The sequence below is a fragment of the Papaver somniferum genome, chromosome 9 (assembly GCF_003573695.1).
Source record: "Papaver somniferum cultivar HN1 chromosome 9, ASM357369v1, whole genome shotgun sequence".
In the NCBI taxonomy this organism is placed as follows: Eukaryota; Viridiplantae; Streptophyta; class Magnoliopsida; order Ranunculales; family Papaveraceae; genus Papaver; species Papaver somniferum.
Genome location: NC_039366.1, coordinates 96031124 through 96043810, shown reverse-complemented (window position 1 = coordinate 96043810; position 12687 = coordinate 96031124). Strand labels below are relative to the sequence as shown.

The 12687-nt window shown below is 36.6% G+C and overlaps 2 protein-coding genes across 3 annotated transcripts; one reads left to right on the top strand and one right to left on the bottom strand.

The window, feature by feature from the left end:
* The first annotated feature begins 7313 nt into the window (after nucleotides 1–7313).
* On the top strand, nucleotides 7314–9944 carry LOC113310231 (protein SINE1-like). Of its 2 annotated transcripts, XM_026558828.1 has the most exons (3): nucleotides 7314–7360; nucleotides 7736–9108; nucleotides 9399–9944. In XM_026558828.1, the coding sequence occupies exons 2-3, from the start codon at nucleotides 7744–7746 to the stop codon at nucleotides 9870–9872; spliced, it is 1839 nt and encodes a 612-aa protein (XP_026414613.1). In that variant the 5' UTR covers nucleotides 7314–7360; nucleotides 7736–7743; the 3' UTR covers nucleotides 9873–9944. The 2 variants fall into 2 exon arrangements, with proteins under 2 accessions (XP_026414613.1, XP_026414614.1); XM_026558829.1 differs by lacking the exon at nucleotides 7314–7360 and having other exon boundaries at nucleotides 7415–9108; nucleotides 9402–9944.
* Nucleotides 9945–10170: 226 nt separating this feature from the next.
* LOC113310232 (protein NDH-DEPENDENT CYCLIC ELECTRON FLOW 5-like) lies at nucleotides 10171–11678 on the bottom strand. The gene is made up of 3 exons (XM_026558830.1): nucleotides 11115–11678; nucleotides 10554–11021; nucleotides 10171–10460 (listed from the first exon to the last, which is right to left on the bottom strand). The coding sequence occupies exons 1-3, from the start codon at nucleotides 11640–11642 to the stop codon at nucleotides 10266–10268; spliced, it is 1191 nt and encodes a 396-aa protein (XP_026414615.1). The 5' UTR covers nucleotides 11643–11678; the 3' UTR covers nucleotides 10171–10265.
* Between the last annotated feature and the right edge of the window lie 1009 nt (nucleotides 11679–12687).

Genomic DNA, 12687 nt, shown 5'->3' with positions numbered 1-12687 from the left:
TAGATTAGGAATTACATAAAATACTTAGATAAGGGGTGACTCTGATTTGATATTTGGATCCCGTTTTTGTCCTTTTCCTATATCCCCCATTATTTTTTATATCCCCCAATCGTGCGTTCTTTATTTTCTAGTTCCCACTGAATGGAGATTTTATCGTTCGCTGGAAACTTCATAATGTATACCTAGATGGTATATTTGACACATTAGTGCATACATTTACCGCTTTGACATACCCATAATGAGTATAAGAATGACAAATTTTGGTGTTTGATGTGTGAAAAAGCATGTGCCTAAATAAAATCAAATTATAACATTCGTAATATTGTAGTGGCGGATGGTAGGAAGTTGCAATCACGGTCGGATTTTCCAACCCCTCAGGTACAGTTACTGGACCCAAATGCCACTTATTTCGCCGGTGGTTGTATAGAAAGTTTTTTTTTTTTTTTAATAAGCAAAAGTTTTTTCTTTTACAAAATCGTAGCAGGAGGAAAACTTGAAAATTTGAAATGAGCCATGCGACAGTTTCATCCATGGACCACCACATCCACGAGACTAGATCGGCAGCAGATAGGTATGTATCAAGCAGTAGACCAACAGTCGTCCAATTAAAAAAGAGAAATCACGTGGTGAGTGGTGACCATCAGATGAGACAACTAAGAGACTTCTCCATGTTTTTTTTTTTTTTGTTTAAATTTTGTCCGATTCAGAAATTATTTATCAATAAAAAATTGACAGCGCAGTAGAATGAAAAGGAAAAAAACGAGCGGGATGAAATCAAATTTCAAAATTCGAATTATCTAAAAGATGCTCTACTGCTGTACTTTTGTGTTTTGTCTTCGCATCAACTAGTACAGCTCTACCTCCAAAATAACTATTTTACCCCTTCTACCGCTCCACCTCCAAAGGACTATTTTACCCCTTTTAGCTCTAAAACTCAATTTTTCCTCATCATTTTTCATTATAACTACTGATGGTAATTTTCAACGCGTGTTTCCCATGTAGGTTCCATTAGTCCATGCATCCACATTACTGTGTCATATACCATGAAAACCACTATTTTTTTGACCCACAATTAATGATTTATTTTCATATGAAAATTTTCAAATTTAAAGCATTATTTTGAAGACAAAAATAATACATTTAAACACTAAAATGACAAACAACTTCTCTGAAAATGTAGTCAAAATAAATTATATAATTATCTACAAATACATACAAAATTTTCATAGGTTCATATAATTGAAACTGGATATTTATAAGATGTTTGAATTCCAAAGACAGAAGAGCAGAAATTTAACCCAAAAAATCAGTAGCAAAAAAGTTCATCTCATCACAGTAACAAAAAAATTCATCACATGGCTAATCAAATGTTCTGTACCAAAGTTAAATTGTCCAAGAAAAACAAAAGAATGAGGTCAAAGGAAATTGTAGAATAAAGGATGGCGGGGTAATTTTAAATAAAGAGTTCGAACATCAAGACAACAAAACAAAACACTCTCACTCACAGCCTCAACTCAAGCGCTGCTGTTTCAACTGAACCTAATAAAAGGAAAGGTCTTTATTATTTTTCCTCACACCCAGATCTTGCAATAAATTCTCAGAAATAAAAATATAAAAAAATTTAATCTTTCAATCGTTTCATGAAAACCCTAACTTAAACACATCTCTGTTTCTGATTAGTGATTGGGAAAATTGGGAAACTACCCCAATTTGGACTGCAATCTTGGAAAACTGCCCCAACGTTAAAAAAAGTTGGAAAACTGCCCCACTGTTAGAAATCTCAGTTAACTCCGCGTGTGCGAGTTCTCACGTGCCAAAAAAGACAAAAATACCCCGAACCGCTAAGATGTTGCCACGTATGCGAAAGATCTGACGGACTGAGATGAAGAAGTAAGCACGTGACTCGCACGTGATATTCAGTGAAATTACTAAAACAATATTACCTTTTCCCATTTTGACTTCTGTGAACATTGTCTCAAATTGTGACACGTCGCCGGAGTAAATGCTTACAGCCGTTGATTGATAACACTATTAGATTCTTCCACGTGTCATGTAAAGAATGCAAGGCATTCCAAAGGGTTTCCGATGCACACTTTGTTGCACAGCACAAGAAATTTGCTGATCAGGAAAATGCTCTACGTGAACAATTTGAAAGTAAAATGCTTTCATTATGTAAGCATAACATATGAATTGCACTACTAATTTTATAACAATAAAGACCATACCATCATACCATAATAAAGGCTATACCATAATACCATAATATATTACAACCATATTATCTTTATGTAACATAACATAACCGGTCTTCAAAGTTTTTGGGAAGCATAACATAGCCAGTCTTCAAAGTTTTTGGGAAGCATAACATAACCGTAAGTCTTAATACAACCATAATACCACTGACCACTAGAACAAAGAAAAACTAGACTAGACATACTTTGAGTTAGGCTTTCTTTTCCTTTTTGATAATGGTTCACAAATATTATTTGTCTGGTTCTGTATGTTAACCGTGTCATGGTAAGTTTGACTAAACAAACCAGCAGCTAAAGAAGAACCAGCACCACCTGCGGAAGAGGTGGTTGGTGCAGTAGTTACCTTCTTTGAAACAGATGTAGATGGTGTTGTAGAGGTTGATGGTGCAGCAGTTCCATTTGCCTTCCTTTTCGATCCAGTAGAAGATGTAGCTTTAGCGGCAGAGGTCAAAGGTGCAGCAGTTCCATTTGCCTTCCTTTTCGATCCAGCAACATATGTAGCTTTAGGGACAGAGGTTGAACGTGCAGCAGCAGTTCCATTTGCCTTCCTTTTCGATCCAGCAGCAGATGTAGATCCAGCAACAACAGCAGCAGAGGTTGATGTAGCTCTATCAGCAGCAACACTTTTGCTTGAAGATGCAGTTGCTGATGCAGATTTTAATGCAGATTTCTTCCTGATCTTCTTTGTGTCTATAGTTCCTACAACAATAGTATCTCCATCAACAAGAATCTCTGTTCTCACTCTTTTCTTCTTTGGATTAGATCCAACAGGCCCACCCTTGCATGTTCTGCTGTTGTGATCATCACCACCACATGTACTACAATGCCTAGGTTTGCTTTGTTTATTCTTCTCCATCAAAGATTTCTTCCTTCTTACACAAGGTCTTCCAGGATCTCTTAATCTGATTATAGCAACCAGATCCACCTTAGACTACACAAGATGAAGAAAGGGATTATGTTCAGTATTCTTTATATACCTAGATCTAGAAAGAAAACAAAAAAAATTATAAAGAAAAAGTACAAATAAGATAATGTTATTTAAAAAAAGATTCTCAAAACAAGCAATAAAGGTCACCTAACTTTCCCATTCATCAATGTCTCCTAGTGGAGTTATTGACCAAGAGTAAGTGGTCCTATACATGTCCACAATATAATACTTACTACAGTACCTGCAAACATAAATAACCCATTCATTGATTACTGCAACCTATAACACACACCACTCATTCATTGAAGCTCTATATTCTATAAATTGTAGGGATTATTATTGTGAAAGATTACTCACATTGCCCAATTGGGATTCAATCTATGCAAAACACAGGTAGCATGCACACATGGAAATTTTCTTAGTTGCCATTGTCTGCAAGTGCAAGTTTTTTCTTCAATTTCAACAGTAAAGACCTTCTTTGTGATTTTATTAGTCACCTCATATGTCTTCATCTCTTCTGCAGGGTCAACATCAAAGTTTCCTCTAAGGGACTCCATCACCTCAATGAGATCTTTGGCAGCAGGTACCAGATCACCAGATTGCCATGTTTGAGCTAGTTTCCTTCTCTTGTAATACAATCCATTAACCAACTGTGTGTACATGGTGACCAACTTGATGATAGGTTTTTTTCTAAGTTTTTTAGCCATGTTGTTAAAGCTTTCTGAAAAATTGCTATTTATATGTTCACAAACAACATCGTGTGGGAACCATGACCTTGCCCAGTGTTTTGGGTCCAAATCCATCAAATACTCATGTGCATCACTATTAACTTCTACCATTTCATCCATATGTACCTAAAAAATATGTAATAGGTGTAGTAAATTACTACTGACAATTACCACAAAAAAGTATAACAAATTTACAAATAGTACGTACCTTCCAGTGACTATACTTATAGGCTTTCGCAGCCTGCCATAGAAGGGTTGTCAGTTTTTCCCCTTTGTATCCATTGTTCTGGAAATTCTGGTATAGATGTCTGCAAAAAAGGTAACAAACGGTTATCCAAATTATCCAAAATAAAATTGTTGTGGTACAAATAATAAACATAAGTTGTATTACCTAAAGCAAAACCTATGATTTGCCAGTGGAAATAACTCAGCCACTGCCTCGGTAAGACCCTTTTGTCTGTCAGAGATAAATGTCAATCCATACTGATCTGGTATTTTTGTCTTCAATTCTTTCAAGAAAATGTACCAATTAGCCTTTGTCTCTGCCGTACCAACACCCATAGCAATTGGGAATATGCTATTTTCACCATCTAAACCTGTAGCAGCCATCATTACACCACCTAATTTACCTGTCAAGTGCATTGCATCAAGCCCTATAACCAATCTACAACCATTTGAGAATCCTTTAAGTTGTGCGTTGTATGATATAAATAAACTCTCAAATCTATCAACATCTCCATCTTTGGCATAAGTGAAGTGGCCAATGCTTCCAGGGTTCAAAGTTGTAGCAGCAGTACAAAGTTGTGGAACTTTGGTGAAACTTTCCTCAAAAGTGCCATTCAACTTGCCTAGGACCAGATTCTGTTTACACAAAAAAAATTGAATTTTCACTTAAGTTAGCCATGTGAATTTCTTAAACAAAGAACCAATAAACTGAAGAAGAAATAATGTTAAAAAATGTCATACCCTTGCATCATTTGCAACCCAATAAGGTATGTCAACCTTTAATTGGGGCCAAATGATTTTTTTCATGATTTTTCTACCCTTCTTCAAAGAAGTGGAAGCAGTCATTGTCTTCAACAAGTAATCTGCTACAAATCTAGAATTACATTTTGGGTTTTTATCAGCACCAGTCCTCTTACATTTGTGTTCTAAGTTGCATCTCCTGACAGTTACAGTCTTACAATTAGGAATTGCTCTTGCACTCACATTCCATTCACAGTCATTGATGTGTCTGAACTTGCAAACAACATAACATCTTTCTTTATCTGTCTTCTTAATTTCATACTGCATAAATTTCAGTAGTGCATATTCTCTTAGATGTTTCTTGAAAGCAACTATGTCTGGAAATGCCATTTTAGTACACAACACACCAGGTTCAGGGTCAGGTGCTTCTTCATTCTCCATTGTCAGAGTTTGTTTCCCAATATAGCCACCATAGTCTTTTTCCCATTCTTCATCTTCATCTTCATCCATCTCATACTGATGACCATCAACAATTCCTTTAACATTGCAACCCAAATTCTCATCACCATCCCCACTAGTACCACCAGCTAAATTCTCATCACCATCCCCACTAGTACCACCAGCTAAATTCTCATCACCAGCCCCACCACTATCAGGCAAAATCTCATCACCAGACCCATCCAAATTCCATTCCACATCACCAACTCCATCCCTAACATCTTCATTATTAAAAAACTTGGACAAAAATTCTTCATAATAGGCACTATCAACAGCATCTTCGTCTTCGTCTTCGTCTTCATCGTCCTCATCATCTGCACTAAGATCATACTGAAATTCTGGCCTATCATCTGGATGACACTGATCTTCCGCTTCATTCTGCAGATTCACTGGGTCTTCACTAATATTAGCATCTTCAATAATTGAACATTGTGTAACAGCATCATCCCAGAACTCCGTTTCTTGCTGATCATGTATATTGTTTGCCACACTAGCTTTTGTTGTCATAACTTCAGGCACATCTTCATTACCAAAGTTCAATCTAGTTGTTCTGAACTCTGTCTTCTGTTGCTGCTTTGTAGACTGTTTCTTAGCTAGTTCAGCTAGTCTTGGACTCTTCCTAACATTAAGCTTCTTACTAACCCTTTTTTTTGGAGGAGTACTATGTAGACTAGACAAACCACTACCACTGCCACTGTGTGCACCACCAACTGAACTATTTACCTTATCACTGCCACAACCAAATGGTACATCACCATCAACCATAAACACTTTATACTCAACAAATCCATCTTCATCTGGGACAGCTTTGTTCCACATTTTAATAAAGTCATTTTCCTTTTCACACATAAAATTTTCTTTATCAAACAACATAAGGTTAAACTTTTCTTCCATACCCATTTTGATCATCCTATCCTTCACCATTTGTATAAACCCAAGACCACTAATACCAGCAACAACATTTGGAAAATACATAGGTGTAAACTTATTATTTCCATTGCTCACAGTAACTCTGATGTTCCTATCCATATTACCCTGATATATATACAAACAAAATTCAATACATGCATGTCAAAATCCACACCAGCAAGTCAAAATATTACATACAACTCATGTTAAATAACAATCAAAACTTTCAGTTTCACACAAATTGAACCCTAAATTACAAAAGAAAAAAAAAATTCATGAAACCCTTAAATTATAATTTCATTTCGTTTACAAATTAGCACAAAATATCATATGATTCAAGCATAAACAACGATTGAGTTTCAATAACTTACTTGTTTATCGACCAATTAAACTGCAAATTTTTCAAACTTATACTTTCATCGTCTCTAAGTATGTTCTTCAGGATCTTTCATCGATGTAACATTAAGAGAAGAATCTTAATCATTAACAGTTAAAAAATTTCGAGTTCAATCGAGATGAAATTGTAGTGCCAGTCACCTTACCTAATATTCTTCTCATTCTTTCTCCTCTCTCGTCTCTGGTTAGATCTAAATGAAACAAAGAAGAAAATATCTTCTCGATATCTTTTAGGGCAGAACTTACAACCATGTGAGATATCACGTGTGACGGTGACACATCTCACCATAAGAAGTCGACACGTAGGTGACATGTGTCGTGACTGGACGGTGACACGTCTCGTAGATGAACTTCACTGAATATCACGTGCGAGTCACGTGCTTACTTCTTCATCTCAGTCCGTCAGATCTTTCGCATACGTGGCAACATCTTAGCGGTTCGGGGTATTTTTGTCTTTTTTGGCACATGAGAACTCGCACACGTGGAGTTAACTGAGATTTCTAACAGTGGGACAGTTTTCCAATTTTTTTTAACGTTGGGGCAGTTTTTTAAAATTGCGGTCCAAATTGGGGGCAGTTTCCCAATTTTCCCTTAGTGATTTTGACATTCTCTAGTGTAAACTCATTACACTTAGAAGTTAAACTAGTGAAATACCAAAGATAAGATTTGATTCTCTCATTCAGGTACGTTTTTTTTTATCTCTTGTTGTGTGTTTTTTGGTTTCTTATGTCGATGATTACTAGAATATTCATGCAAGAAAGAAAAAGGGGGTTCTACTTCTACCCACTGATAAACCCTTCTTGTTAATTTTTCTGAAAAAAATATCTGTTTTTCAAGTTGAAAATCTTAGATGTATGAGGTGTTTCAAAAAAACCATCTCTAATACTTTGTTAGATTCATGGTTAAAGCGAACCCTTAAAAATGATTCTTAATTTGATGATTTTTTGAAAAGCCCTTTTCTTGGTTCTCAGCACAATTACTCATTTTTTCATGTGTGTTCTTCTTACTTTTACATAAAGAATGGATTTTTATTAAATTTTGGTGTTTGTTTTTGTTAGATTTATCAATGGGTAGAAATCTGAGTCCAGTAATGAGAAGGGAGCTAGCAAATTTGGATAAAGATGCTGATAGTAGGAAATCAGCAATGAAAGCACTAAAGTCCTATGTAAAAGACCTTGATTCAAAGGCGATTCCTTTGTTTCTTGCCCAGGTTTCGGAAACAAAAAATCCTGGCTCAATGGCTGGGGAACACACAATCTCTCTCTATGAAGTCCTGGCTAGAGTTCATGGAACTAATATTGTGCCTCAGATTGACAACATAATGTTCACCATTATCAGGACTTTAACATCCAGTGCTGGGTCTTTTCCTCTTCAACAGGCTTGTTCTAAGGTAGTACCTGCAATTGCAAGGTATGCAATCGATCCATCAACACCTGAAGACAAGAAAAAAAGGATAATTGAATCTCTTTGTAAGCCTCTTTCAGAGTCCCTCTTGGGTACTCAAGAAAGTCTTGCAGTTGGAGCTGCTCTATGTCTTAAATCCCTGGTAGATTCAGATAACTGGAGATTTGCATCAGATGAGCTGGTCAATGAGGTATGTCTGAGAGTTGCAGGAGCATTAGAAGAGAAACCAACTCAGAGCAATTCACACATGAGCTTGGCTATGTCTCTGGGCAAGAATAATAGCCTAATTGTTGAGGCCTATGCAAGATCTCTAATTCGATCTGGATTGCGAATCTTGAATGTTGGAGTAGTAGAGGGCAATTCTCAGAAAAGGTTATCAGCCATTCAGATGGTGAATTTCTTGATGAAGTGCGTTGATCCCAGGAGTATATTCTCAGAGCTTGAGACAGTGATGGAGGAAATGGAGAAGTGCGACAATGATCAGATGGCATTTGTGAAGGGAGCTGCTTATGAAGCATTGCAGACTGCAAAATTGATAGCTTCGGATAAAGGATCCAAGTTGATAGCTTCAGATAAAGGATCAAAATTGGAGAAGGACCCAGGTTCAGCTACGGGGTCAAATTTCACCAGAAGAACTGATTACCACAGGAGGCAGAATTCATGGGGTGGTAGAAGTAGATCTCCAGTTTCTGCTGTATCACAAGAGTCACAGACGGTTTATTCGGTTGAGTACGATTCTTTTGTTGATTCTCCTATATCAACAGGGCAATCTTCTTCTAATTTTGATTATAGGGGGAGATCAGTTAACAGGAAGCTCTGGAGGAATGAAAACGGTGGAGTGGACGTATCGCTTAAGGATGGACTTTACGCAAATGGTTTCAGTAGCAATGGCTTGAAAAATTATTCTGAACATATGGAAGATGACAACCTTAGCGATGATGGAGGCGATCAGTCGGAGGCCTTCTCAGGATTTGTTCACGCTGCCCCTAGAAATGGTGTTGCAATATGTGCTACCCCCAGTCCTCAGGTAATCTTCCATTAGATCTTTTTGTACAGATGGTTTTTTTTTTTTTTTTTGCTAAGTCAAGAAAATATATTGAAAAAAAAAAGATATTTACAAGATAGGTGAAGGAGAAAAGGGATCAGAGAAACCCCTAAAAGATATTTTTCTTTTTGTACAGATGGTACAGATGGGCATCTGCTTATTTACTCCCTATAGTTGTCTGAGTTTGGCATTGATTACTGTTGACTACTACCTTTTATTGGCACGGCTAATTTTGGATGTTAACTCTGCATTTCTCCACATTTATGTTTCAGCAGGGATTCGATCAGTGCAATGTTGATGATATTAGGATATTTACAACTCCACGGAAACTCATTCGATCACTTCAGGATCCGATTGATTCTAACTCTGACTACTCTTCCGCTAAACCAGTCAGGAGGATTAGGACTCCAGCATCAAGCAATTCGGAAAGGAGTCCAGCAAGGATGAACGCAATCCCTATGAATGATGAGCGAAATGATAATGAAAATGTGAAGACATGCAAGCAGTCATCAGATGGGTCTGAATCTGTTTCATCAACATGTGAAGTAGTTGCGGAGGATAATAATGAAGTTTCTAATGGCGCAACTCCTGAATGCAAAACTATAGCTCAGAGTATAACTCCAAAAAGGCGGAGTTTCACAAAGGTTATTCTGAAATTCCTTTTTGTGGTCCTATTTTTTCTCATTGCAATCATGGTATCAACCATGTTGAGCGACAATCAGGAAGGATCACTTGTTCCTACCTAGTTTAGGCTACTGAGTTTAGGAAGCTCAATTATCAGCTTCCCACAGTTGTAAGAGGTAAGAATGATCACAATCTCGTAGACTTGTACTGACTTCTCTTGGAGTAGAGCTTATCCAGTTGCCACTGCTGTAACTAGTTAGTAGCTGGTATTTAGTTGTAAGATGTAACAACTTAAATGTAGGATATTATTTGCTCAATGAGTAAAGTATTTTGTTGTTAAAAAAATAGTCTGTACATTTTCAACTCTTTGTGTTTGCTAGTTAATGTTCTGTTTGACCATCAGAAATGCGTAAACCCAAATTTGAAAGTGAAGCAAAACAATGCTTAACATCTGCATTGGTACTTCCTTGATTACTGTAAGTCAGGAAAACAGATATGAGCTTTCTCGGCATGGTTTACATATTTGGATTGTATATAAACTGTCCACCTCTCCAGATATCTTCCGGACTTATGTTTATTGGTTTTAACATTGCTGATGGACCTGTACACACAAAAGAATATTTCCCATAAAAATCTTTGGTCGAGCCAGGACTAAAAATGTACAGTTCTTCGAACCCATCTCTTCCGATTCCAACCGAGTTTCTTCTACCCTGTTTGTCATAGAACAAGAAATAAAAACTTTACATGATTCTGATTATCTAATCTGTTGATGGTTAGAAGAAAGGTGCGAAAGAGCTAATTACCCTGTCATTGAATGAAAACCTTGTAGGTGCATAGGTATAGATCCTGCTCATTTTGTCAGTCAGCTGTGCATAGTTATCATCCTCTACCAACTCAATTTCTTCATCTTCCTTGACTACACATTTTGCATCCGCATTACCGTTGCTGCCCCAGTTAGGCAGAAGTCCAGGAAATACTGTTTTGACCCATGATTGCCCTTGTCCTGTTTGTTTATCTTTAAAATCTGGAGGAATAATGCTGAAATGTGTCTCTACCGGTGGTTTGTTCAAGTAATTTGAACCTTCTAGACCAATAGCATAAGTTGCATCAGGACTACTCACAGTTAAGTGGCTCAGAAATGAACCTATCAATTGGATAGATGAAGAAGTTGAGTTAGTGACTGCAATTTCTGATGTTAGGTTATCCGGGTGGAGAGTCACCGTGTATTTGATTTCAACTGTCTTTTCCGAATCACTACTCATTAGTTCTACCTGCAGTTAAAGGTTCAATCATTATTCTTTTTTGTGTTTGTGATATAAATTTGTGAGTTGAAAAGATAATTGAGGATAGGGTAATAAACATGCCTGAATGAATTCCTGAGGACTCCCTTTTACGTCGTGAAGCACCCATGTTTTCGGAGACCATTTATTCATCCCATCTTCAATTCCTAACATCAAACCCAATGACACACCTCCTTGAATAACAGCATTACCATCGCCTCCATCAGCAACATTTGTATGTAGTAACTCAACTGTGCCACCGTGCCACATACGAGCTTTATATGATGTTATCAAGCCGCTCGGTAGCATTAGCGTCGTTAAACTTCCATTTTCCATTCGCATTCTGACCACACAACTTTCACCAATTTCTGCAAAACTCACTCCATGGCCACTAAATTCACTCTCTAAGTAGTCCACATTTATGACTGGAAATGAACTTGAGGCTGAAGCTAGTATTGACGAGTCTTTCTTATGTTTTAGAGAATGAGAAGTGAACACAAGAGAAGATTGACAAAATTGAAGATACTTGCTTGGGTTTGTAAAGGTGAGAGGAGTGTGTTTGTTGGAAGAGAAGAGAAGGGAGCTGTTGGGTATGGCCATGGATTCTGACATTAAATTTAGGGAGAGAATCTGATTTATCTTTGCACTCGCTTATGTGTAGATAACATGTTCGTTTTTGTTTGCTTCAATATATTTTCATGGCTGGCTTAGCCGATGAATCTCATCCTTAGATATTTTGATATTTGTTTGTCCCTTCTGGCTTGGGTAGTCTATCACTCTATCCTCTGTTAGTCACTTGGTCTTGTTTACTTTTACAGTCAAGTTCTTTTTTTACTTCGAAAAACCCCGAACCTGCTGCCCAGTGGACTAGATCCAAGTCCTGGATCTCGGGTGAACCCCTTTGGCCCAACGGGTCTCGGTTGAATAGTTATGGATCAGTATTTGTGCGACATCTAAGTAGTGTATTTTTTTATGCAAGGAAACGTAAATGGTAAACGTTTGTGGAGAAAAAATGCTTTATAATAAGAAATTCGGACCAATGTTGCAATATACTCCCTCCGTCCAAGTTATATAAACGGAGTATTAATTTTTGGTTGTCTATTTATATAGGCATGATTCTAATTCTTAGATGACTTTCTCTAAATTTGTCCTTATTTATGATAGTAATAATTATACTAAAACTATTTTAACATTTCTAGTCTTCATTAAAAGTAAAGGATAAAACAAGAGAAAAAAAGATGAAAAAAAAAAGATGAATAATTATGAGACCCATAAGAAAAATTTAATCTAAGAGATTTGGTTTCTCCGCCTATATAACTTAGACGGAGAGAATGGTATATATCACATAAACATAGCATAGGATAACATTAAATGATATCCATGAGAAATACCCATCCCAATTAGAAAATTAGAAAATAGTAAGATGTCCCCACTTTTTAGAATCGGATAGTTTGACACCTAATTATTTCTTTACGTATCCAATAAATAAGGACAAGTGATGTCTAAAATAGGTAAAATTACTAAGGTACTCTCAAGATTAATGCCTAATTCTAGACATAATTCTTTTAACATTAAGGCATATTCAACTAACGCCTCACTAAAATTATTTATCTCTTAATAATCAAACATAAAACTAACTAAATCTATCAAAATCAAC

Bases quoted from the DNA above. Each gene is read 5' to 3' on its own strand.
- LOC113310232 (XM_026558830.1), bottom strand. From the start codon at position 11,642: ATGTCAGAATCCATGGCCATACCCAACAGCTCCCTTCTCTTCTCTTCC. The intron at 11,022-11,114 runs GCATGTTTATTA...CTTTAACTGCAG, and splicing joins GTCCTCAGGAATTCATTCAG to GTAGAACTAATGAGTAGTGA. The intron at 10,461-10,553 runs GTAATTAGCTCT...TATGACAAACAG, and splicing joins GGTTTTCATTCAATGACAGG to GGTAGAAGAAACTCGGTTGG.
- LOC113310231 (XM_026558828.1), top strand. From the start codon at position 7,744: ATGGGTAGAAATCTGAGTCCAGTAATGAGAAGGGAGCTAGCAAATTTG. The intron at 9,109-9,398 runs GTAATCTTCCAT...TTTATGTTTCAG, and splicing joins GTGCTACCCCCAGTCCTCAG to CAGGGATTCGATCAGTGCAA.